General features: G+C 36.4%; 1 protein-coding gene across 10 annotated transcripts in view; it reads left to right on the plus strand.

Moving 5' to 3' along the window:
- CCDC192 (coiled-coil domain containing 192) overlaps positions 1–27,079 on the plus strand; it is a 215,738-nt gene that overhangs the window by 172,530 nt on the left and 16,129 nt on the right. For 4 of the 10 annotated variants that reach the window (XM_072840859.1, XM_072840863.1, XM_072840862.1 and 1 more), the window contains one exon: positions 19,922–19,969. The exons of 3 other annotated variants lie outside the window; for them this stretch is intronic. In XM_072840859.1, the coding sequence (XP_072696960.1) occupies positions 19,922–19,969 (48 nt within the window). Of the gene's footprint in view, positions 1–6,913; positions 6,973–19,921; positions 19,970–27,079 lie in introns of all 10 variants that reach the window. 3 more of the 10 variants (XM_072840866.1, XM_072840869.1, XM_072840870.1) reach the window with 1 other exon arrangement.

A 27,079-nucleotide genomic window follows, 5' to 3' on the forward strand; every position in this document is an offset into this window, starting at 1 on the left:
ATTACATTGTTACCATATTTGTATCCTCTCACTGTACCCAATATTGTCACCTTGCATAAAGAAAATAGTCAACACATGTCGGTTTTTAGCAGAATATCATTATTAGGAATGGGAATAAAAAATGTTATGCAGGGTGCCTGGGTGGCTCACTTGGTTAAGTGTCCAGCACTTGATTTCAGCTTAGGTCATGATCTCAGGGTCCCCTCTGCACTTAGTATGAAGCCTGCTTAGGGTTCTCTCTCTCCCTTTCCCTCTGGCCCTCCACTGCCCACTTGCCCACACATGGACTCTCTCTCTCTCTCTCTCTCTCTATATATATATATATATATAATATAAGATATAAATATATATATTTTTTGAGAGAGAGAGAGACTGTTAAGGGGCTGTGTTTTGCTGTTGTCATTGTTTAGTTTTGTTTCCATGTAGATCTAATCATTAGAAAGATCAAATCCTGAATGGAACTAGCAGTAGAGAAAAGTACAGATGTGTAGTCCCTTCTAATTTATATCAAAATGGGTTTAGAATCCAAGTTGCTATTATCTGAGATGCAGCTTAGATTTCCAAATGCCTTAAAATAATTCATGTGAGCTTAATTTGTATTCCTATTATAATGAGAAGTACTTTCAAGTGTGTACATAGATTTCAGATACATAGGTGATATGGAGAGAAATTAATCTTCATCAATCTAACAGTTCATTTGGCAACTAGCAGTGGTTCTCTGACATCATCTTATCATTGTTGTCCAGTCTCATGAAGATACAGCATTGTTTCATGTGATGTTCTAAAAGAACCTAGATAATTATGGATTTCTTTTTAAAAACTTAGAAATCTGTATAAAATTTGGTCAAATGTGTAAATAAAGATTAAAAAAAAGTCAAGAGTCTGGTTAAGTATAAACCCATGGATCAGGGTTAGGTAAAGAAACAGTAGAGAGTAGGTTTATGTGAAAATAAAAGAACAGGGAAAATAATGCTCTCCATTGTTCACAGTGACAAAGAATTGGCAGGCATCCAAATGCTACGGGAGACAAGATTAATACTAAGTATATCTGTCAACATCCTGTTTGAAAATCTTAGCCAGGATCAGAAGTATCTGAAAATATCCAAAGGGGGTTTCGCCTAAGCATGAGTCATATTCTCTGCAGCACAGAGCCCTAAAATATCAGTATAGGATGTTAGAAGTCAAACAGAACTTAGTGATCATCTTGTCCAACTCCCATGGTTTACAGATGAAGAAAATGGGGCCCAGAAAACTCTCTCTACACTCTGTAGCCCTGGGAGGTACCAGCAAGTAAAGCATAGAATATGGACTTTAGAGCCTTACAGATTAGGTCTGAAACCCAGTTTAGTGGCTCAGACAAGTCCCCTACTATCGCTGACACTAATTTCTTCAGCTATACCATGGGAATAACTATTCTGGAGGGTGGTTGTAAGATTAGAAATAAAGTGCATAAAGCATCTGGCACCTAGCAAATCAACAAATTCTGTCTTATTCTCCCCAATCCTGGGATTAGTGGCAGAACAAGGAAGCCCATCTCAATCCAAGCATATTCTCAATATATCTTCAGAGATCCCCAGTCAGATTTCCTCCCTTAAAAAAAAAAAAAAAAAAAAAAGAATGAGTGGTCAGGGCAATACACCATTCTATAAATACTTAGGCTTTTAATAATCTGGAAATATTTAATGAGTCACTATGATATGAAATGCCAAATGGAACTTCCAAATTTTTCCAGTTCTTCAACATAGCAAAGGATAGTTGAACACAGGGGCAGGAGTTTAATAACTTGGTGCTAACATTCTAAATACTATGGAGAGAATATTCTTGAACTGAATCTTTCATATGCAAATATGCTTAGGGATGGTGTATCAATGTTGCATATATGGATATCAAATTAGGTTTTCTTTTTTTTTTATGACTTACTATTTATTCTGGGGGAGGAGGTGCAGATGAAGAGGCAGAGAGAGAGAGAGAGAGAGAGAATCCCCAGAAAGTGCCCTGCTGAGTGAGGAGCCAGACACGGGGCTTGATCCCCTGACCCTGAGATCATGACCTGAGCCTGAATCAAGAGTCAGACAATTAATCAAATGAAACACTCGCGCACCTCAGGATGTTAGACAAAGCTTTCTAAGTACACAACGGCCTCTTTTTTTTTTAATTCAACAAGATGGCGTTAGATTTATCTAACATTTAATATAGAAAAGAAAATTCAAAACTTTGAAGACTGAATAAATTTATAAGGAGGTAAAGGAAGATCTCCGAAGACTTAATGATTTGACTAAGAGTGAGACACAGCTAAAACGTTTATCTGTCCTAATTAGCTATCTCTATTGCAAGTGTACATAACACAGAAGTACAAGCTGACACAATAGACTCAATGAATCACAGGCAATCTGATTGCTGAGATCTACTGGTCCTATCTAATTCTAACCTACCTGCATAGACATAGTCATTAGCCATGACATGTTCAACGACGAGGGGCTATTTAAGTTTCTACAACCAGGAATCTGCTCTATTGAATGCCCTCTTAGACTCATCCTTTTAAAAATGAATACAGATCTTTTAAAATGAGGCAGGATTAAATCTTTAAGGAAAGACCGTGTAACTACTTTCTGCTAGTTGCCATTTAGGTAGTCTCCACATGCCTGGAATTGCCATTATGGTAACTTAGATCTAGATAGCTGAGATATAAAGGATTTTATAACTAGAAAGGATCGTAAGGAGGCCTACAGGCTAAATCTTGCTAACCGAGTGCTCTATTTACTCCTTAAAGTATGTTGGATATTTTGCATTAATGTCAATCATTTAACGATCGTTAAATGGAGATTTCATATTATTAGCAGGACTTCCAGCTTCTCTGGAAAAGCAGGACACTGCGGCATTTCTGGGTCTGAATCCTTGCCTGACAACCTTTTGTTAGAACTGAACAGTCATGGCTCCTTTAAATGCAGTGAGTTCTCTCCAAGGACCCTATCTCCCATCACTCCTGATGGGCTCACCCAGGCCATTCCCTCTCACTGGCCTTACCTTCACAGCTCCTGATAGAGTCCAAACCATATCCAAGAGGTGAGAAAAATCAAAGCTCGGAGAGATCAAAAGACTGAGGCTAGGTCCAGGACCTAGTTCTCATAGACAACTATATCTTTTCCCATTTTAGAAAGTCTTTGATGAGTATTGTTAGTGTGTTGACCACTTCCTAAGAGATCAAGTGAGCACAAAAATACAATCCAAAGCAAGATCTATAAGAAACAAAATACCTAGGTAAGAAGAAGCAAGGACCTAGTTCTCACAGACAAAATATTACTGATGATCAGTGGCAACTTAGCTTAATCTCAGGTTACAAATATATTCTTAAAAGGAGACCTAATTTCAGGCAACTGGCTGTAATTTTTTTTTTTTAATATCTGAACTGGCTTTATTTGGGTTTCAAATGTTAACATATGATAAGAGGCACACGGAGAATTAGTAGAATTTAAATTTCTAGGCCCTTTTTCAAGGAGGTGCTGACTTAGTAAATCTATGATGAAATGGAGGCATTTGTATTTTTGATGAATCTCACAGGGGTTTATTACACTTATTTGTCATAGTAAGAGGTCACTTTCAGATATTCAGTTCTGATCTCAAGCTCCAGGACTTACTCATGGGACTTTGTCCTCCTCATTCAGAAAACAGAAGTTTACCATGGCCCCTGCATTCTTTTCCTTTTTTTCCCCATGCTCTCTGCATTGTGGTTTATGAAAGAAAAATCCAAAGAAGATATGGTCGACAGAATATGAGGGATCTGGATGTAATTACCTAAAAGTAATTGCTCAATTGGAATGTTTTTTCCATGGTGACTAGGTTAATAATTATAGTATCTCCTACCTACTCTGTGGACTCGGCTCCTCTTTCTAAAGAACACTGTCTTTGAATTGAAAAAAATTCAACTCGAATGGGAAAAAAAATGTCCTTTATGAACCAAGTCTACCATGAATTTTTAAAAATGTAGTTTGAAACCTGAAGTCAACTTGTTTTGTGTTTCTTCCCTAAAATTTGTATCCTTTACAGGTTTTATATTTTGTTTCTTATGCCTGTTAAACAGACTTTTAATATAAGCCAATAAGCAAAATAAATATTATTATACACTAGTTCCCTCCCCTTTGACCGTCATTTGATTCCACCTAATTGAACTGGATCTCATATGCTACATATTAGGGCAGAATCCACATAAGCTTATCTTATTTAAAGCAGTTTTAAAGAAAAAAAAATTCTATATTCAGTCGAAAAACAGATCTTTAAAAAGCGAGATAAAAAATTAGTTTCTTAGAGAGGAGAGGTTGCCAAAAAGGGATATGATATCTGTCTCCAATTAGTCCATACTGAAAGTCTGCAGAAGTAACACCACATTACAGAAGATAAGAAGAAGGAAGAACAATTTCATTGAAGCACAGCTAAATTCCCAGTAGGGTAGTTCTGAATGCGTAAGTTCAGGTTCTCAGGTTATAAGTGCTAACAATAGAGCAATTCTTGATGTAAAAGCAGGCATGTCTAATCAGGCTACTCTTATAAGAAGAGGTAAGGCCTTGGAGGATTTTTAATATCATTTAATGGAAATCAACCTTATGCATATCTAGAATAATACAGTTTTAAGAAATGGGCATATATAATGTTTTCTCTTCTCAGTTCTCCTAAGAATTAGCTTTAGAAAATTTTCTCATTCCTTCATTATCTTTCAAAACTTTGCATTAGAATAGATGTTTCACTTTAGGAAAGCCCTTAAAAAAATTATTTGAGAATGTGAAAATATTTAAGAGTCTTTCAGCCTCTAATGTGTTTTACTTCAAAAGTAACTTTTATAATACTAAAACATAGGTTAATGTGCTTCAGAAGTAATTAAATGACATAATTCTATCCAGTAATTTAGCCCCTCCCTGATATCAAAGGAGAAGTTTGCTGGGGAGTGTAACAGTAACAGTTTTTAAGAGAGCTAAAAGAAAAATTAACTTCAGCTTTATCATTAACATAGGAACTTAGCAACCGGATAGCTTTAAGACATGTTAGAGAATATTTTAATGGTCTGAAAGAATTCCTATTATGGTCCAAATATTAGTTAATAGAGAAGGAGAGCTGGGTTACTAGAATCGGAGTTCCCTATGTAATAGAGGGCTTGTTTATAGGTGCAGTAATTTAAGAAAAGAAAAGAAAAAAATATGCCCTATTTTAGGCAAAAATAAGTAGCCCTGTTTTGCAGGAATGATGAAGTGGGGGTGGGGGGAGAAGGGACAAGTAGGATAGACAGGGAGAAAATGGACATTAATCTAGCACAGCCATCAGTTACATCCCATGAAATACCCACGATATTGAAGGACCAGCCATACAGGGGAGCCCATTTCCAGATCTGTATCCTTAGCACTGTCCTATCAGCTGACAGGGTTGGTGTGGGAGTTGGGAGGGGGAGGTAAAATTATGGAAGTCACAGTGGCCAAAAAGATTCAAGGGTATATCTGTAGCAATTAGTACTTAGGTCAGAATTATGGTTTCTAAACAAGACTTGGAGCTCTGCGGCACATGGGTTATATCTAAGAACAGACTTGCTCTGTGAGAAGGGGTCTCTGACCTAAGTTTTGCCTTCTCTGTGGCGCCTGCTCTGGATTCCAGGGCAGTGATGATGTCCAGAAAAGGTTTCTTAGAGTCAGCTAGCTTTTTAGGAAGAAAATAAAAAATTTATAAAGGACTCATGAGTCACGGATGTGTTTTGAAATTTAGTTCCAAATGTTAGATGATGCTGATAATTTTAAACTTCAGATTAAAAGTTAGATTTTTTTTTATTGTTCTACATTTCTTTATAGGGTAGAGGTGGGATAGGGGAGACTTCTTTCCAATAAAACAAAAGAAATGGTTTAAGATAGGTTAAAAGAGGACTAAAAACCAACCATTCTAAATAGACATTTGCCTGAGGAGATTAAGACACCCAGAAGCAGAAGCACAGGCTCTGCTTTGAGGCTGCTGAGTGAGCCTCTATCAGCTCACACAATGTTTGTAAAAGAGGAAATGTTTAGAGAGAGTTTCTGGAACAACAGGGGGTTGGCTTAGTCATAAAGCTGTAATGTCAACAAGCAGAAGGCCTGCTTCTGAATTTACAAGGCATATACACAGCTTCTTAAATGCTAGCCATAAATATGAAAGGTTGTTATACACATCCTCCCACCAAAAGTAAATGAATAAATAAGAAAAAAAGAATCAATGAGAAAAAGGAGACTTCAGCTACTATCCATTCAAATCCAATCAGCTAGCAGAGAATCTGCAGATTCAAAGAGCATTTGTGAGCTTGCAAATAGTCAAGCTTGAAGATTCAGGCCAGATCTTGATCTTACAGGATCAGACTCATTGTGTGCAGTTTTTTCAAAATTATAATAAGTTCTCAAAAGACCCTGCATGTTTATCTTTGAATATTTATCCAAATATCATGGATGTGTGTATGCTCCAAAGGAAAGACAATGGGCATAATAAGGGGGAACGAGCTCTAAATTCCACATGGGACAGCAGGTCTCCTTAGCGGTTAACCTCAAGTTCATGTTTCCACTGATGCTTGAGTAGTAGCCTCAGATTCCCAGAAAAAAATGTCCAGCCAGATCCAAAAAGCACCTGTACAGGTGTTTAGTATGAAGTTTATCCAGTATTTGTGGAATAATACAAGTTTCTCCATTATTTGTCAGAGACATTTTAACATATGTCTTGAATATCTAATTCTTAGAAAGAATAGAAAATGAAAAATAAGGATCGAATCCCAGCTTCCACTACAAATCTTAGTATTTTGGCTGTGCCTCAGTTTCTTCATTGCTTTAAAATTAGAATTGTGTTGTAAGAGTTTGTTGGAAAAACATATAGAAACTTCCATGCCACTTGCTTTTCCTAGAAGTGTCTCTTCCTCTTACAGATACTGCACCTATAAAACAGTGCTGCTTATTTCAGCTCATTCTAGACTCAGCTGTACAGGTAAAATGGAATTATGTTTATTCTACTAGTTACAGGAAGTCACTAAGACTGGTCCAGTTTCAAGGGAAGGGAAATTAGATTCTACCTCTTCATGGAATAGCCAGTTCACACTTCAGAAGACTATGTGAGATGGGACATAATGCCGTGACCATCTTTGGAAAATATGGTCAGCCACACATGTCTTGCTGCATAACCCAATTTTGAAGGTCAAAAGCTGAGTATAGTCTGCTGGTATTTTCCTTGAAACAAAGTCCAATTTATCCTCAGGCTGGAGAATACTTAGAGTGGATGAGTACAAAGGATGTTGGATTCAGGAAGACAAAAGAGAAAATCACATTACATTATTTTTTTTAAGAAAATCACAATAAATATTGTAAAACATTCTCACAAGAGCACCTATGCCTCAGATAAATTGATAAGGATCCTGAGTTAGACCTTATGGACATAATTGCTTGGCTTCCTATAGGCTTAGTTACTGAGTAAGAGAGGCAGAGAAAACTCTTTTACTTAACTGGATTTTCTTTCAAATAATTTCTTATTAAAGCAGTATATTATATAAAAGATGATACTGCTGTGTGAACCAAGTCTTACTAAACAGCTGAAGTCTCTTGTACAAAAAGACTGATTTGAGGAAAAAAAACTTGAACTTCTGGATTCAGGATAAATTTTTTTTTCCTGGACAACATATAATTTGGGTAAAAATATGTTTAAGTCTTGTACAGGTTATTTTTAAAGCAGTATTATGAATTAATCTAAACAAGGAGACACAATTATCATCAATTTTATTTCACAAAATAAAACCAAACATCTACTTGGAGCAAACAAAAAAGATACATTCCTTGCTTTCATGAAGTGAAACTCATACCATGTTGTTTCACTGAACTATTTCTCAAGAAATTAAAACTGTTTTGTTAAATTATAGCATTGCTAGGTAATGGCATGTAAATTGTTTCATTCCAAATGGCAAAAATCTATCATTCTAAACACTGAAATGAGGGAGACAAACCATGAGAGACTCCTAACTCTAGGAAACGAACAAAGGATTGCTTAAGGGGAGGTGGGTGGGGTAACTGGGTGATGGGCACTAAGAAGGGCACTTGATGGCATGAGCACTGGGTGTTATACTATATGTTGGCAAATAGAACTTCAATAAAAACAGGAAAATAAAAGGCAAAGAAGGGAAATTAAAAAAAAGAAAAAAACTGAAATGGTAGGCGCAATCATCAGTGATTGGCAGTTCTCCTGGATAGACCTAGGCCAAAGGAGAAGGGCCTAGGAGGTTGGTGCCAAACCTGTGTCTCATTTGCATTTTTATGAATGATTAGTAAAAGTTTTTGCTGATGAGAAAAATATATATGTGAGGTGCCAGACACCTTATAAAACTATATTGATGTCTCTACTGAATTAGATTGATTAGAAAAGCAAACAAACATAAACGGTCTGAAAATTAATTGAGAAATCAGAGATATTAGTTTAGGTATGAAAAACAGCACAATTAAAAATAAAACCAAAAATGATTAAATGACTATGGAAGAGAAGTTTCTTTCTACACCAGCTTTGAAGAAAGCCTAAGGGAAGAGCATGGCATCCAAGAATCTTCCTCCATTCTCTAAATCAGGCCCTTTTCACCTTTTATCTATCCCCATCACACACAGTTTTGATGGTTCATCTCAAACCTCACCACCCTGAAGTTATTGCAAAATTCTCAATCCTCTTTTAACTTGGTCCCTTCCTGATTATAGACTGGATGATACGCTTTCTGTTTTGGCCTGTGAATTATGCTCTATTCTCGATCATTTCCTACTTGTCATATCTGTAAGCTTTGTCAAATCAACTCCCCAGTGTCCAAAGTAAGCAGTCTACCTACAGGGCTAGTCAGTCAATGACCAGAGAGTCAGAGGAACACTGAGCCAACCTTGTGTTCTCAACCCGGAAATGTGCCAAGTGGAGTGAGGGGATAGATGAGAGTATCGGTAATAAGCAGGATGAAACGTATGAACTTTCTTCAAGCTATTCTTTTTATAAAGGTCCTTGGAGTACATTCCTGAACCAAGGCCAAAGTCACAAGTAGGCAACAGAACCAGGCACCATCCCCAGCCTTAGTCCAGCAAAAATAAATAAAACTTGATTTTCCTGGCTTTCTTGCCCATGCACATCTTACATAGGGAGTTGCAGGCCTAGGGCTGCACCACAGATAAACAATGGTCTCAAATGGTTTAGGCAAAGTGGTCAAGGAGCTGACTGTTCATGCTTCAACAAGGTGAAGACTAGTGTATAGTGTAGGAAAGGAAAAGCTATTCCTCTACCATCTTGGTTTTGTAATTGGAGCCTATAAATTAAACTGGAACAAGACAGATGAACAGAAGAGAAACATACAAATGTATTTGATGTTAATATGTTTACACGACAAGGGGCTTCGTAGGAAATAAGTGAAAACCTCAGAGACACAGTTAGTCATGAGAGCTGAGACACCCTTTTAACCAAAGGGGGCGGGGGATGCACAGAAGACAAAGAACAAAGGGTTTGAATTTTTAGAAGCAGTCACTTGTGGAAAGGTAAATATATAGGGAAAAGTAATGAAGGATTAGGATCATTTAGTAAGGTTTGTTTGGATGGGTTCAGCTCAGCATTAACTCTCCATTTCCAGTGATAAGGACGGTACAAGGATTTTCCCACCTTTCTCGTGGGAAATTTATGCTCTGCTCTGACAGAGTAAGGGGGAGGAGACAAAGCCCTTCCTGCATCTGCTGTTTCTCAGCTTCCCTCAGCTCCAAATAACCAACATGTCAAAGCAGCATATTTTGGGGTAGTGTGTTCTGATCTCCTTCACTAGCTACCAGTTAAACCTGAAAAAGTTCTAGTCAGTTGTTCACTCTGTATCTGTCAAGAGTGTTTTTCAAAGAAGGATCTGGGATCCTCTGTATCAAAATTTCTTCGGATGAGAGACATAAATGCAGAATCCTGGGCTTACCCCAGACCATTAAATTAGAATATCTAGGATGGGACTGGAAGCCACATGTTTAATAAGCTTCCAAGCAATTCTCAGATTTTTGTGTTTTTCCACACACTGGGGCTACTTTCACGCACAGTGAGGAATGGCTAGAGGAGTGTGTAGCCTCCTTTTAGGGTATGTGTTCCACAGTTCACTATAATCCTCACTGCCCCCCCTGTCCCCACTCACATTTACCTCACTGGCCCATACAGGAATTTTTATTTTCAACTCATGGTTGAGAGCCGTCTAGGTTTTGTGATGAGCCTCTGATAAGTCTAAGAGATGTTTCTGAAAACCTCTTTTGCCTAGTTTACTTCAGTTCAGAAAATTAAGTAAGTTAGAAACATAGGGGAGACAGCTACATTTATCCTCTTTGGACTTGGGAAAAGCAGGTTGGTACCTGCTGTCAGGAAGCTGTCTAAGAACTGATTTCCAGAGCCTTACCCTTGTTTAATGGCTGGAACAAGAGAATCAATACAAACTATCTGTATGTCACTTCTTCTACAATTGCTCAGAGTTGTTAGGGAATTTAAGAGGCAAACTTGGGATAGTTTGCCCAAGACCACATTCATTCTGACCCTTAGGAAATAGAGGTCAGGGAAAAATATCATAGGAGTAAGAGAAGGGCAACACTGCTTGAAAGTTAACGATAGTCCACTTTAAATCAATGACCCATGAAATTGTTACATACATCCAAACAACCAGAGCATATTTAATAGATAAGAATTCTTACATATATAAGTTGATTATTGTTATCTCCACCAAAAATATAGTACTTAACAATTTCATTAATAATACTAACCACATTTTAAGATAAAAATAACTCATAATCTTATTGTCTCAACAAAATATTATTTTTCATACTAGCTCTTTCTAAATAAATATACTTTAATCATAAAAATATGTATGTACATAAGTACTATATATTGTATTCTGCTATTTTAATAAGATCTTTTGAACTTCAGACTATGGAGATCTCAAATATGGTGAATAAATTGTATATACAAGAGAATAATTGTTGACAGATATGAATCTTCCTTTTAACAATAACTAAAAAATCCAGCAACAGCAGGAAGCTATAAAACAATATTTTCCATTCTTGAATCTGAGTCCTGACACCGACAATATACTTGTTTAAAAAAACTTCCTCCCTTCATTCAAATAGTTTATTAAATGCTCTTCAAATGACTCTCATAAGCATTGATTACTTGATCATTACCCCATTTCCAAATGACTCCTATCTCTATGCATTTGTGGAACATATATCATACTTGGTAATGAAAGCCAAGTGATGCATCTGTTGTTGGACTGGTCATCAATAGAGCATTCAACATGCCGCATAACTATAAGGAGAGAAGTAAATACCCACACAGATTGCTGCCTGCTGTACAGCTCTAGACAATTTTCTGGGTTTATGTGACATTGCAGAAAGAATTATAAATGATGACATTGGTTATTCTGGGCTGGCAATGCCAATGAAGTACCGTAGTGCTTCAGTGATTATTTTAAGTGCGTGAGTCAAAATTGTTACTTACCTGAAGTTGTTCTGGAACATGTGACTTTAACTTGACTAACTCTGTTCAACTTTATTGGCTCATCAGTCAAGACACAGGTGGTTGCAAGTGTCAGGAACCCAAATTAAACTTGTTTAAACAAAAAAGAGCAAGTGAAGACTTTGGTAATAAAAATTACAAGTGTGGCTAGATCCAGATGCTTGGATAATGTCAGAGGGATCCAGAACTCTGTCTGTCTTCCAACCCTGCTTTCCTCTACAGGGGGTTCACTCCCCACCTGCTGGACTGAGGTGGACACACAAGGAGCTTCACACTTGGAGTGTATATACTTAGCAACCCCAGTTGGACCAGAACTCCTTGTCTAGAGCAGTGTCACCTAAGCCTTGCAATTCATTCTCTTGGGGGAATTTTTTTTAAGTAAACCATTATGATTGGATAATATAAACTTTTTGATGGGTATGCTTGGTTTATGTGGGCACCACTGGGGTCTTCAGCATGGTCAGTGGCAGCCAAGTTACAGAGCCTGAGGGCAGAAAAGGGGAAATTACCCAAACAAGGTTAAACTGGTTTTACTAATGATAGTAGCATTAACAGGAACAAAGATAAAATAGCTGTACACTGCAAATAGACATGATCAAAACTTGGTCTTAAGTCTTATCTTACAGGACTAATTTAAACCAAAACTTTTTAAAAGAAATAAAATCCAAGGAAATGGAAACTTCTACTGAAAACTGTTCTAAAATGGCAACCAGTAATGAACATTAAACTTAAATAAGTGAATTTCATCATCACAAAAAGTGGCTGTGATAAATAATGACTCATCCCCCCACCACCTACCCATGATACTCTAATCCTAAACCCTGGAACCTGTGGATATTTTACTTTACATGGCAAAAGAGACTTTGCAGATTTGATTAATATTAAGGATGTTGAGATGTGGGGGACTATCCTGGATGATCCAGGTGGGCCCTGAGGACACGATTCCTTAAAAACACAGCACCTTGCCTGGCTCTGGTCAGAGGGAAATGTGATCATGAAGAAGAATCGGAGAGATGTAACATTAATGACACTGAAGATAGAGAATAAGAATCAGGAACCAAGATATGTGGATAGCCTCTGGAAAATAGAAAAGGTGAGAAATGGATTCTCTAGCTTCCAAGAAGGGACAGAGCATAGCCATCACCATGATGGTTTAACTTGATGGGACCTATGTTAGTCTTCTGACCTCCAGGACTGAAAGAGAGTAAATCTGTGTTTAAGCTGCTGTTTGTGGCAGTTTTTTAGGCAGCAACAGAAAACTCATACAATTATTTTTGCATTCAGGACATGGTCAGTTTATACCACTCAGAAGAGCTCAGACCGAAGAACCCCAACTTGGCAGAGACATTTCTTGTTCTCTGAATGTGTACCTGTCACCCACCTTTCCCAGGATCTATGCAGTTGGGTAGTGGCATGTGATTTTGAATTTAAGTAACATAGATCACATCTCAGGCTGAGACAATGAAATGACCTTGCTCTTCCCCCACCCAGCTGTCTAGTTCTCTGCCTGGGCAAATTGGAAGGCTCTTGATGACACGGTGGTGCCCCAAGACACAAACATCCTGCCCAGATCCCTGAGACTCTGCTAAAAAAGAGCTGCCTGGAGAACTACTTGCAACAGATTTTGCATGAGTGAAAAATAAGTTTTTATATTTTAAGTATTGACATTTCCAGGTTTATTTGTTCCTGTAAACTAATCAAGGTTATCCTGACTGATATACTTACTCAGAATAAGGCTATCTCAGGACACAAAGGATCCAACCAATCTAGCTTAACATGGAAACCACTTATAGATTCCTTCTCTCTTATTAACCTATAAGTTGTATCATTTATGTTTCAATTTCTCTGTACATACAATTGGGAGATATGCAATTTTATGTAGCACTTGGGAAAATATTCAAAATTACATAAATCACTATTCCTTTTACTTGTGTTGTTTTCATCATACCATAATGAATTTTAATTTAGAAAGTAGAAGGGAATTTTGTATTTTGTTAAGTAAAAACAATATTCTTTTTTTTTTTAAAAACAATATTCTTGATTTTCTTTCATTAGCTGGTAATGATAATGGAGACTCTATGCTTTCAATGTTAAATTTATATGATGAAGATTTATATTTGTGTGATGAAAATTGCTGTTTTCTATCAATATTTTAGATTTAAGATATCTGCCAAGATATTAATGAAGTTTAGCAAAACGGCATACTTATGGCCATCAAAAAGTATAACTGACAAAGAAAAATAAAGTCACAATCTGAAATGCTTTCCTAAGACACCTGGAATGCAAAAAAAAGTAAAGCCAAAATACAGTCAATTTTAAATAGAGTAATGGCTTCATATTTTCTGTTTAATCATCTTTGGTGATAATAACAGCTCAAGAAGAGCCAGAGATTACCCAATTCCTTTCCTTCATTTGATGCAAGACAAAATTGAGGACTTAGGTAATTTATGCCAGTAACCAATAGGGATAGTGCTCAAATCTGAGGGCAAATCTAAGTGCAGTCAGAAAGTAATGATATTGTGAAGGCTAAGCTAGATTTATATGACCAACATTCAAATGTTTTTAATTGTGGTAAAATTTCTGCAATATAAGATTTGCCATTAAAATCATTTTTGTGAGTAAAATTTGGTGGCATTACATACATTTGCATTGTTGGGTAACCAGCATTATCACCAGCCATCTCCAGAACTTTTCCTTCATCCCACATTGAAACTCTGTGCCCACAAATCGCTCCCTCCCTTCCCCTGGCCCTTAGTACCCACTATTCTATTTTCTATTTCAATAAATGTGACTCTTCTAGGTACATCCTGTAAGTGGATCCATTCACTATTTGTCCTTTTGTGACTGGCCTATTTTTCTAAGCACAATGTCTTCAAAGTTTATCCATGTTGGAGCATGTCAGTATTTCCTTCCTTTTTAAGGCTGAGTAATGGTCCATCACATGCATATACCACACTTGTTCAGCCATTCATCTGTCCACAGACATTAGGCTTGTTTCCATGTTTTGGCTATTTTGAGTAAGGCTGCTGTAACCATTGGTGTACAAATATTTGTTGAGTTTTTCCTTTAATATTTTTGGGGGGTATACAACTAAAAGTGCAATTTCTTGATCATATGGTAATTTAATTTTTTGTTTGTTGAGGAATTGCTACACTGTTTTCTGCTGCTTCTGCTCCATCTTACATTCCTACCAACAACATGCAACTGTTCAATTCTCCATATCCTTGTCGACATTTGGTATTTTCTGGGATTTTTTTTTGGGGGGGAGTTTCTCTTTTGTTTCATAGTAGCCCATCCTAATAGGTATGGAATGTTATCTCATTGTGGTTTTGTGAAAAAAAAAAAAATCATACATTTTACCACTGAGAAATCCTTCCACTGGCTTTGTGTGTGTCTGTGTCACTCTTTCTTCAAATTTGAAAATGCCTGACTTGCTGCTTATAAGAGGCATCATACCAATGAACAATGTTAAACTAACTCATAAGTTAGCATTTTAATCCTTTTAAAGCAACACAAATAAATAATTCATTTATAAAGGGGCACATATTTTTAAATTTTCTAAGAACAAATTGAGGTGTTTCATCTATCTTAAAACCATAGATTTTAATATTAAATTTGTCTCAAGTAATTTACATTGAAACCATTTTTGTATATTACAGTTTTTTGGCTAGTATAATTTAGTGTCAGTACCACAGTATTTTAAAATTCACCACAAAATCTTTCAATAATTTCTTTCTTAAAAGAATTAGATGTTAATCTAACAACTATTTCAAATTTTTACTTTAAATTGGCTCTATTTTAACCAGTTATTTCAAGTAATTAAATATTTAACTTCATTTTTACTGCAAGAGGATCTGAGTTTCCATTAAGCATACCACTAGTAGCTAAAACTTGTAGGCACAACACGAAAAAAAAAAAAGTCTCCAAAAACCTTTGGAATCGTGATGACTCTTCTCTAAAATGGTACAACCTAGGCAACCTATACTAATCCTTATCCCCTTTGTAACCAACTGAGTCAATAAGAAGTGACCCTCTAGATATCTTATTCAGTAGCCCACAGGATTCTGCTTTTCTAGACACAAGAGCAACAGTGTATAAATTCTGCAGATATGGCAGCCAGATTGTAATAAGTAGGAAGTATATTTGTGAAGGAATATAGGTGCTTATTGTCTACTCAGAGTTGGTACTAAGACTATGATCAAAATTCGGAGTGGCTTAATGCCATCATTTTTTCTTCTGAAGAAGTCATGCTGTCTGATGCTTCATCTTAGACAGACACTGATTATACACATCTCATTGCTTGTTCATCTCTAGAATAGCAAACTATGACTCTTTCTTAGGACAGATGATTATTTTAAAGAGGGAAACATTTAAAACATACTAAACTCTAAGCTAAGCCATTTCCCTTGGTAATGTAATTTGAGAGCTCCTTGACTTGGGCCAGATCAGGTTTTGCCTTAGAAACTTAAATGTCTAAGGGTTTCAACTAAGAACTAAATGAAATAAAGTTTATATGAAGATGTTTTTCCAAATTGGAATTTTTATAGGAGTATAAAGGAATATTACTCATAAAATAATATTATCAATCATTCTTGTCTCATCTTTCACTTTCCCAAGACAGAAAAAAAAACTTGGAATACATTAGATCAGAAATGAATTTTTTTTTATCAGAAATGAATTTTAAGATCACTTCTCCCTGATAGAATCTAAATACATTAGTGCTATTATACCACTTGCTCAAGGAAAACTTAAGAACTGTTATAATGGTTTCTGATTTGAATTTTTATAGTAGTAGTAGAAAAGTGTTTTGAAATACCCTTATATAATTTCTAGTCTTAGTAACTTATTTTTATTTTATTTCGCCTCAGATTTCCTTTTTCCATTAAGTGTAGACCTTGAGACTAAGACTTACTCCTTAGAATAGTGCAGAGTAGCAACTGTATAGTACAAAGAATAATTGTTTAACTTTGGCATTCAAACTGAGATTTTTAAAGCTCCACAAGAAGATAATAGTTTTGAAAATCAGGTTTTAAAGAGGAAGAGTCATTTTTTTCAGACTCTCAAAACCTTATTTTTTCATAGGTTGAATCACATGAAACTTCTGATTTTTTACCAATAAGAATTGAAATCTATTATTACTCATCCTATAGCATATTTTAAGAACACAAGCATGGACAACTCGTTCAAGATTATACCATAGAAAAGGAAAGGAGATTAGGTGATGGGACATAAAGAAAATTCTTACTTTACTCTCCCTAGGAGGAAAAGCCAAAGAGAAGAGAGAGTAAAGGTCTGTGAAGACACAAGTTCAAGCCCCTAGGAGAAAGCAATGGACAGTAGTATAAACACCCTGTTAGACTGGGTCAGGTTCACTGCTTTACTATACAGTCTGAGGAGTCTGTCATCCAAGATACTCCATGCTGACTAGCCTGAAGTAGGAGCACTTCCGATTCCCCATGTCTTAGATATTAGTCAAGGAAATATAGCCGTTCTCTTGTGCCCCATCTGGGGTGAGGAGAAAGGGGCAAAAAGAACTGAAACTCAAAGATGGCTAGTGTCAGGGCAAGAAGACAGCTTTGACATTTAGAGAAGGAACCAGGGTATAATTCCAGGCCAATGTCCAGTTCCACTGCAATATCTGAAAAACAGGTGAAACTAACTGTAATTCAGCAGATACCAATCAGCAAAGGACACAAAAGAGCAGTGGGACAACAGTGACGACAGCAGGACTACACAAGTATGAAGTCACTATGGCCAAGTATGGAAGAAAGAAGTGAGAAGACCTCAATCCTGGAGCAGAGATATGATTGTTTTCAACTGCAAGGACATAGTAACTATCAGTAGGCAAGTTTAGGTTCACTATTTTTCCCCAGCTGCCAATTAAGAACAGGAGATCAATAAAAACAAGAAATCAATTAAATTTTGAGGCATACCACATAGATAATGGATAAATATGTTCTTCAAGAATACGTCACATTAGGAAACACTTTTTTCTATTTTTAACCTGTTTGCAATTTTTTAATTTGCTGTCTTCTTTGAAGTTTTCTGTACCCTTAGTATTCAATGGTCCCTATCTCAATAGCTATACATGTGGTAAAGTTAAACAATTTGTCCATCGTTATATGGCTGGTTCATGAAAGAATTAGAAGCAGCCCTGTCATTTTCTGACACCAGAAAGTCCAAGAGTGCTTTCTAATAAAGAGAGGGTTTGGTTGGGGTTTTTTGTTTGTTTATTTGTTTGCTTGTTTTTTAAGTTTTAATTATAAGGTGCAAAGACGATGATACCTTAAGTTTACTGAGCTAATGATAAATGGCTTCTTTTATTTTTTATTTTTCTGGTCAAAATAAATAGAAAAGTTTAAGACTTGATAAAATGGCTTATATACATTATTTCACTTCCCAGAGAAGACCAGAATCTCACTCTATCTTTACGATGATTTTTATTAGCTTCCCCATGAAAAAGCATCAATATAAGGAGCAAATTTCAATATTTTCAAAATGTGCTCATTTGAATTTGGCACAGTTTCCTTACTTCTCCTATGTCTGCCTAGATAGGCACCTGTGTTTAAGAGACATGTCAAACAGATCAAACAAAGCGAGTGACTTTAAGAAGATGGACGCAATCAGAATGTGTGACAGAAAAGTTGATCTTCCTGAGTCTCCAGAGTCTCAAGGTGACTTCAGGTCTGCAACTTCTTGAAGTTAGAAGATAGACCCTTCCTGTCTTGGTTTATACATCTGCAAAATGATACATGCCTGTATGGCTTTCAAGGCGATGTACTGTAAAATTCTCTATGTATTTACCTTTAAAGTTGATCGCTATGTAGTGGGTCCCTAGAAGCCTTTGGCATGCTCACATAATAGAAAATTCAAAAGCTCAACAGACAGGAATGGGTGGCAGCAGTTGATACTGGCTTCCTAAATAATTACAAATACTTCATGATCAAATGAACCAATGCTGTACCTTTCTCAAAATTGTTGCTTAATGTATCCATCTTTATTAGCAAGTGAGTGGTACAGAATGACACAATATAAAAGGAAACTTCCAGCTGTGCTTCTAAATGGTTGGGTGTGTAATAGGGAAATCCAAACAACAATAAGCATCTAGCATTGAACTAGTAATTGTTCAGAACTGAATAAATATACAGGAGTTTAAATAGTTGTATGTAGCACAATTGCCCCGATCATTCCCATTGTTCTTCCATTGCAGCAAACATGGGGATTTCTGTTCCCATGCAGGAGCCATAAGAAAGGTAGTATCCAGTAGTAAACAGTGGACCACTGACTATCCAGATCACAGTATTTCACATGACCCCATATACAGGCTAACAGCAGTGTTCTGCCAAAGTATAACCCATGGGGAATAGGCCTTTGAGGTTGTTTAGAAGTGGCAGGCTGTGAGAGAGAAGCCTATTTCCTTTCCTGGAGCCTAATTTAGCTGGAAAATGAAGATAGAATATGAGTTTCCTGTAGCTTCATGCATTGTGCAATTTTATTGGACATAAACAAACTTGCTCTGAATGACTTATAGTAGCCAACTGAGATATTTACTTTTATGTAAAATGTGACCTTCAAGCTATATATAGCACATCATCCAACAAGAACACAAAATAGCTCCCAACGATACTCTTTTATAACCAGTCCCATCATCAAATCCTAGAATGGAGATTACTTTCTTAAATTTCACAAGGCATACACTAAAGCTTAAAACACTGCAAATACATCAACCAACATTTGTGGAACACCACTGCAGGCCACCTAAGTGTTTGAGCCAGGGAGATAAGAAGCCAGGTGATACCTTGTCTCTATCCCCAAGGAGTTTATATGCCAGAGGAGGAACACAGATATGTGAATATTAATAATCATATTAATATTTTGATGCCTCAAGAAAAACCAGACAAAAGCTGTCATTATTTAATATTGGGAAGTCCTCATGATTCCAGAGATATTGCCACTTATTTATCATCGAAATGGATGTATCCTATACCCTCTCCCATAAGTTGATCATGGGAAGCTAAATAAACACTCATATATGGTATTCCTCTCAGCACAAGCTGGTATGTTCCATAATTTATATTTATTGATTGGTAGATATTCATAAAGAGACAGACTTTCTTCTTCTAGGCCCACATAGGAGATAACCTCATAGAGTAAAGGTGAATAGAGGGAAAGAATTGTTCCTACAATTCCCTATTTTTGCCTCATGTTAAGCCCTTTATCCATTTATTTTAAGCCCTATACCCACTTACCCTCCACCTCTCACCACCTCCTACCAAAAGAAGTTTTTGTCAGGAAACAAGGAAACATCAAACAAGAAAATGCTACTAATGTATGGTGCTATCTTCAGACTGCTCTTCCAGTAGCCTCCCTTTAAAAAGCCTAAGATGTTCATCTTCTTTGACAGTGTGGAACAACAGGTTGCCTAGCTGTTTTCCTGTTATCTCCAATGAAAGTAAGTTCCTGGGGTTAGGGGGGGAAAGTTGCACTTTACACTTTTTTTTTCTTTTAAGTGTGATATTTAAAGGTCATACCAGAGAGACTGTGGAACTTCAAGTATTCCAGGTAGAACTTCAAGTATTCCAGGTAGCTTCTGCATTTGAAGAAACCATAGGAGAAAACTGGCTCTTTGATAGTGGGTGCAGCCTCTTATCTTGATTGGATTCCTTAGGAAGATAAGAAGGTTTTCAATGGAGCTATAATATCTGGGACACCTGGGATTGTTCAGGAAGAAAGATTCTATGCTCTCTGTTTAGATTTTTTATAAGCAACTGAAATTTATGCTGGTTTCTTCTCTTCTGTTCAGCTCTCAATGAGTTCCATAAGACTTCCTTAGGTTTGCTATGTGGTACCATATCACCAGGTTTACATCTGTCCATGGAAGAACCATTAGCCAGCTCTCGAATGCTTTTCCTGTCACCTTGTGACATAGGACAAGGTAGTCTTTGAAATTTAAAAGCGAATTAAAATTTACTATGTTCTGCATGTAGCCCTGATCAACTCCTTGTCCTATTATCAAAAGTTACACTGTCCAAAAGTTTCACACTATATTAACACATACCCATGGTGTTCAGTAGCGGCAGAAATATTGTGTTTTATGTATGAACTTTCCAGAGGTAGCATGGCAGGATCAGTGGTTTTCGAGTCAAACAGATCTAAATTTGAATTCCCAGCTGAGTAATTTTCTTCTGTGACATGGAGTAATTCTATAAAAGCAGTATTATGATATCTATTTCATAGGCCAAGAAGTACTTTACTACAGTATATATAAGGAGTAAATGGCCTGTGGAGAATTCAAATGCAGGTATCAGTTTATTATACAGCCTTCAAAATTGGGTCTTCATTTCTGTTATAAGCCTTCATTTACCTTCTCTTTCTTGGCCTCTTTGGTAACTAAGTAGTTCTATATCTTGAGGCCTTCTTGATCAAGAAAGAAAGAAGAAAGAAAGAAAGAAAGAAAGAAAGAAAGAAAGAAAGAAAGAAAGAAAGAAAGAAAGAAAGAAAGAAAAGAAAAGAAAAGAAAACATCCTGAGCACACTGGAAAAAAAGATTTTCAGGTTCCGTTCTACCTAGATTTCTGCTTTCTCTAAGTAATGTGAGTGAGATCAGATTTTGAAACCCAGCTGTCATTGTAGTTAATCTGATGTGGAGATGGTCTATTCTGAAAAATTGTAAAATATAAGACTTTAGATCCCCTGGGGAGACAGAGGAAGGAGTTTTAGAAGATTTTTTTCCTAGACATCTCTGAAGATCTTGGGAGTCATTAACAAGAACAGGCCTTTTAGATTGAGATCTACTGTCAACTTCCTGAGATAAAACCAGATGAATTGCCTGAAAACTAGACAATTCTTCCAACCAATGGCTCACGCATAATAGAACATTTGCTGGAGGGCAAAACGGGGTTTATATGCTTAGCAAGACCCATCCTTGAATCCTTCACTTATTCCAGCCTGAGAAAGGTGGAAAAAGCAAACAAAAATAGGGCTGAGGGAATACATAACTACCACCAACAATTTGAGGGTTTTTAAAATTGAAGTAGAGTTGACATAAAACGTAATAGTTTCAGGCATTCAATATAGTGATTGAACAACAGTTTGAAGCTGTTTTGGCCTGTACTTTATGGTATGTTTGTACGAACACGGACAGGGATTGGTGAAGGTGGATAAGAGAATGCAACAATCAGAGGAAGTAAAATTATTTTAATTTAATATATGTTCCCAAACCAAAATAACTACCCCTTGGAAATTACAGCAGAAAGAACAAGTAGGAGGGAAGGCTGATCTAGTGATAATGAATGTTATGGAGGAAACAAGTTCCACATTTTTTGGATCTAGAGAGCTGAATGGTTCAGGATGTTTATAATTGGAGAAACTCACATCCTTGCGTAATAAATCTTGCCTTGCAGAGCCACAGATGGAAATTTCTTCTATACTATCTATCCTGACTAATATAGGTCTACAATCTCTTATCTGAATCTTGAGGGCCAAATATCTTCAGAATACAGGCTTTTTCAATTTGAAAGGTGATCCCAATAGGGACAATATTCCATAATCAAATATATTCTTACAGTATTTACACTGAATGGGTTATATAAATACTATAAATAGCTTCCCATCAGCTCAAATCAGATTTTGCTGCCAAATTAATTCAGATCAGGTCAGGTCAGATTTTGCCACCAGATGAGCTATGAAAACTTTCTTTTTCCAGAGCTTTTAAGGTTTTGGAACTAGAGCTATGGGATTGTGAACCTATACAAATGAAACTTCTATTTGAGCATTGTACTAAATAGAAACATCAGCTAATTTATAGGAAGATGGAAAACTTTGATTCAGGGAATGTGCTTAGAAAATGTAGGTAGACAATACTAACAATACAGTTAACATTTCTTCAGCAATTATGATGTGCCAGGCACTACCCTAAGAGCTTAATGGTAATTAACCCACCTAAGACCCTTACAGTTCTATGAGGTGCTGTACTGATGCACTGACAGGCCTACTTACAGATGAAGAAACTGAAGCACAGTTCTAGTAATTTTACCACACTCACACAGCAAGTTGATTGGAAGGGCCCTCGTTTGAGCACAGATTGGTCCTTTCCATGAATCCTAATACTATAGTATTATGTTCCACAGAAAGAAAACAGTTCTTACATATCATTCTACTCACATTCCTCTTGACTATAGGAAACTAAGGTATATGTAGTATATGTACAGTTACTTCAATACTTCTCAAATGCTTGCTTTCATGATGGAATGTCTTTGGTATTGGAGAACATTTGCAATGCTTTGTCTTGCAACTGAGATGATTAAGAGATTGTTGACACAAACAAGCTTATTATGACTAATAGATGAAGAGTTGAGCATTTATATTTTCCCTTTCAGGGTAGACTGGTTTCTAGTCACTGTTTTATCCCTCAGGTCTAAGAGGTTTGGGTATATCAGGCACTTTGTGGGATGAATGAATGTGCCTACATTTCCAAAACAAGTAAGTCCCATTTGGAAATGCTAATTTACATTATTCCATTTGTTTATACTTTTCTCTTAATTGATGTTAATCCATTAGAATTTTTTATGAAATCAAATTTTTATGTTAATTCATTTTTACTTTGCATTTGGTTGACTATTATTTTACTGGTCTCTACCAACTCCTAGCCATGCTTATATGTATATGTATATATACATATATAATGTACATATGTACATGGAATGTGTGACACATCCAGATAGGATCAGGACTTATTCAACCAGCACTTGGAAAATGATGTTGCTTATCCAGTTTTACCACTCCAGATACTTGATTGCTACAGTCACATGCTTCCAACTGATTCCCATGACTATCTCTAACAGTATCTAAAGGGTTCTTTGACTCAGAACATTGTAAAGATGAAAGATTGGGAAGGCCTAACACCATACTATGGGACACACTATATATGGTTTTCTTTTTTTGTTTTGTTTTGTTACCTTGAGCAAAGTATACAGTTGTCATCTTAATTTCCAATCTTACTCATTGAGGAATTTGTGGGTAAGGAAACAACTCCTTCCTGGTTCTGTCCATATTTTGTATCCTTACCATTCATATGCAAGATTCACTGCTCTTTCCTATCCCTTGCACTGCCCTAGTTTCAGACTGTATATGGTAGAGTCACTCTCTCATATCAGAGCTTCCATACACAAAACATAGAATACTTAGTTTATCTGCAGTGGTATTTAAGTTCTCCCTCAAGGCACAAAGTATCATTCACTGGGATTTTATAGCAGATTCTACTTTGCTACTACACAAGACAGTGCTGAGCCTTTAAGGAATCGCTATTTTCCAAAGCATCCTCTGCAAAATCTGTCCAATGACGGCTCAGTCCTGTAGCTTTCCCTTCTACTCTGGTGCCTTGCTAGATTTCATTATTCTCTCCTTCTTTCTGTCTCTTTCTTTATCTCTGTCTCCCTATGTCCCTCTGTACTTCTATCTACCCTGTACTATAGGGGCAGGATTAGTTATTTTGACAGAGATTACAACTTTCAAGTGGGTTAAGTCTAGATAAAGGACTCCCCATTTGGGAGTAGCCACTTACCCTCTATTACTTCCTGTATCACATTATCTACTTCCTCTCTGGATATTTTTGGACCACCCGGACATTGGTTTACACATGCACAGATATACACACCTGCACCCTTATGTCACCCTTGCAAGAGATATTAATCTGAGGATTTAAGTTGTCCTAGTGGCTTTTCAAACATTTATTATAGTAGTTATTACTGTAGAATCAATTTTAAGTGTCTTTTTTAAAATTTAATTGAAATTCTTACTGGGCAGCATTCTTTTTTTCCACATTTGAGAGACTCATGCTCATATGCAAATATGTAACTGTAGTTTATCATCAATAGGGCTCATACTTTCTAGGAAGCTGAAAAAGCTAAAGAAGTATCATTTCTGCCCAACTTTGGTCCTTTTGGCTGTTTTTCTGTAAGAAAAGACTGACAAGTAGTTTTGGGGGTCACAGTAACAACAGAGGAATAACTAAATAAGCTATTCACTCCTAATCTTCCATCTATTAAAGAAGATAGGGTCATAATCCATTGTTACTTCCAATTTAACTCCACAAGAATCTGGCACTTACCATGTACCCACTCCTGCACAACAAGGATGTAGCATGGGCCATTATATCAAGCATAAGGAGCTTAAATGCCAACAGGTAAACCAAGAATGCAAAGCATTGTGTTAATGCAAAATACTTCAGAATGTATGCCCAGAAGTTCAAAGTCTCGAATATAATCATAGGATTCTACAGTCAAAGAAAAAATGATTCACATCTTTGTTTTATTATTTTTTTTTAAGATTTTATTCATTTATTCATGAGAGACACACAGAGAGAGAGAGGCAGAGACACAAGCAGAGGGAGAAGCAGGCTCCTTGCGGGGAGACAGATGCAGGACTCCATCCTGGGTCTCTAGGGTCACGCCCTGGGCTGAAGGCGGTGCTAAACCGCTGAGCCCAGTGACTGATACTTTGTGCCTTGAGGGAGAACTTAAATACCAATGCAGATAAACTAAGTATTCTATGCCTTGTGTATGGAAGCTCTGATATAAGAGAGTGACTCTACCATATACAGTCTGAAACTAGGGCAGTGCTCATTGTGACATTTTGATATTGAGGAAATTGAATTAATTATTTCTTGGCTAAAGAACACACACAGAACCATTTAGTTTAGGTTTAAATTTGCCTTCGATATTTGTTTATCATTTGAAGAGACTTTTTAAAGCTAAATAAATAAACAATGTTTTTGGTAGCATGTACTTTTTAGTGTACAATGATGTTTAATGTCAGAAATGCCAACATTTCTAAAATGACAACTATACACACTACAAAAAGTATATATATATATATATATATTCTATAATATACCCTTGGACAAATTAATAGTGTCTAATATCCCGTGAGTGAATTATATAATTCAGTATAGAAAGAGACAGTAGCTCCCAAAAGATGCAAGGGGAAGATTTGGGGCTTATGGATTGGCATGCAATAATTATTGAATCTTGTAGACAAATCAACCACTCTGTGTATCAGCCTTTTCATTATAAAACAAAGATGTGGGCAGTTGCAAGACAAAGCATTGCAAATGTTCTCCAATACCAAAGACATTCCATCATGAAAGCAAGCATTTGAGAAGTATTGAAGTAACTGTACATATACTACATATACCTTAGTTTCCTATAGTCAAGAGGAATGTGAGTAGAATGATATGTAAGAACTGTTTTCTTTCTGTGGAACATAATACTATAGTATTAGGATTCATGGAAAGGACCAATCTGTGCTCAAACGAGGGCCCTTCCAATCAACTTGCTGTGTGAGTGTGGTAAAATTTCTAGAACTGTGCTTCAGTTTCTTCATCTGTAAGTAGGCCTGTCAGTGCATCAGTACAGTACCTCATAGAACTTGTAAGGGTCTTAGGTGGGTTAATTACCATTAAGCTCTTAGGGTAGTGCCTGGCACATCATAATTGCTGAAGAAATGTTAACTGTATTGTTAGTATTGTCTACCTACGTTTTCTAAGCACATTCCCTGAATCAAAGTTTTCCATCTTCCTATAAATTAGCTGATGTTTCTATTTAGTAGCTTCATCTTTTTCAAAACCAACAATTGCATCTAAAATAACCAGATTCTTATTCTTCAAGAATTTTTATGCTGATGTGGCTTTTACTGGATGTTCCCTATAAAAAAATCTCTTTTATGGTTTGCTTGATTTTAAGCTATCTTCCAGACAACAACTATTCAATTTATTGAGACTCTTGCTAGCAAAATGGCTACTCATAATAATTGAGAGAGGTCTTTATTCATTGTTCATTCATTCATTTATTTTGTCTTCCTTATTTTTTCCACTTCTGAGAAAATTAATGTTATAAATAGCATTGCTTTAAATGCATTACCATGTTATAAGATTAAACATCAAATGCATAGCCAGTTCATCCACTGATTCAGAGATAAGCTTGTAATCTAATATAAGACAATGGAATGTGAAGGCTATTCATTGAAGATTAAGGAAAAGAAAAACCTCCTGTTTCTCTATAATAAATAATGTAGAGACCCCTAGACAGAAAGAAGGAGGATCATCCCAAGAAGACAGTGGCAGTCATCTGGCAACAAGAATAGTGTTAGGTTTAGGAAGAAGCTCACATTGTAAAGAAAGAGCAGAAAGACCAAATGATCTTCAGTTATATCATCGGGACTAGTAGTTCATTTCTTGCCTGAAACTAGCTCTGTCTCTGGAGTTGATATTTTCTCTTTACTATGTAAGCCAGTTAGAGTTAGGTTTTCAGCTTTTTTATAGCACAGATACTACTTGAATAATACACTGTTATTGGTTTTGTTTTTGTTTGTTTGTTTGTTTGCTTGTTTTTTTGTAAGCTCTACACCTGACATGGTGCTTGAATTCATGACTCTGAGATCAGGTGTCCCATACTCTACCAACTGAGCCAGTCAGGCACCCCCTTTGGCATTTTTAATAAAAAATTTTGTTCACTGTAGCAGATGATATTTGTTACCTACATAAAAGACATTTATTCATCCTTTCT

This window comes from Canis lupus, chromosome 10 (genome assembly GCF_048164855.1).
Source record: "Canis lupus baileyi chromosome 10, mCanLup2.hap1, whole genome shotgun sequence".
NCBI classification, from domain to species: Eukaryota; Metazoa; Chordata; class Mammalia; order Carnivora; family Canidae; genus Canis; species Canis lupus.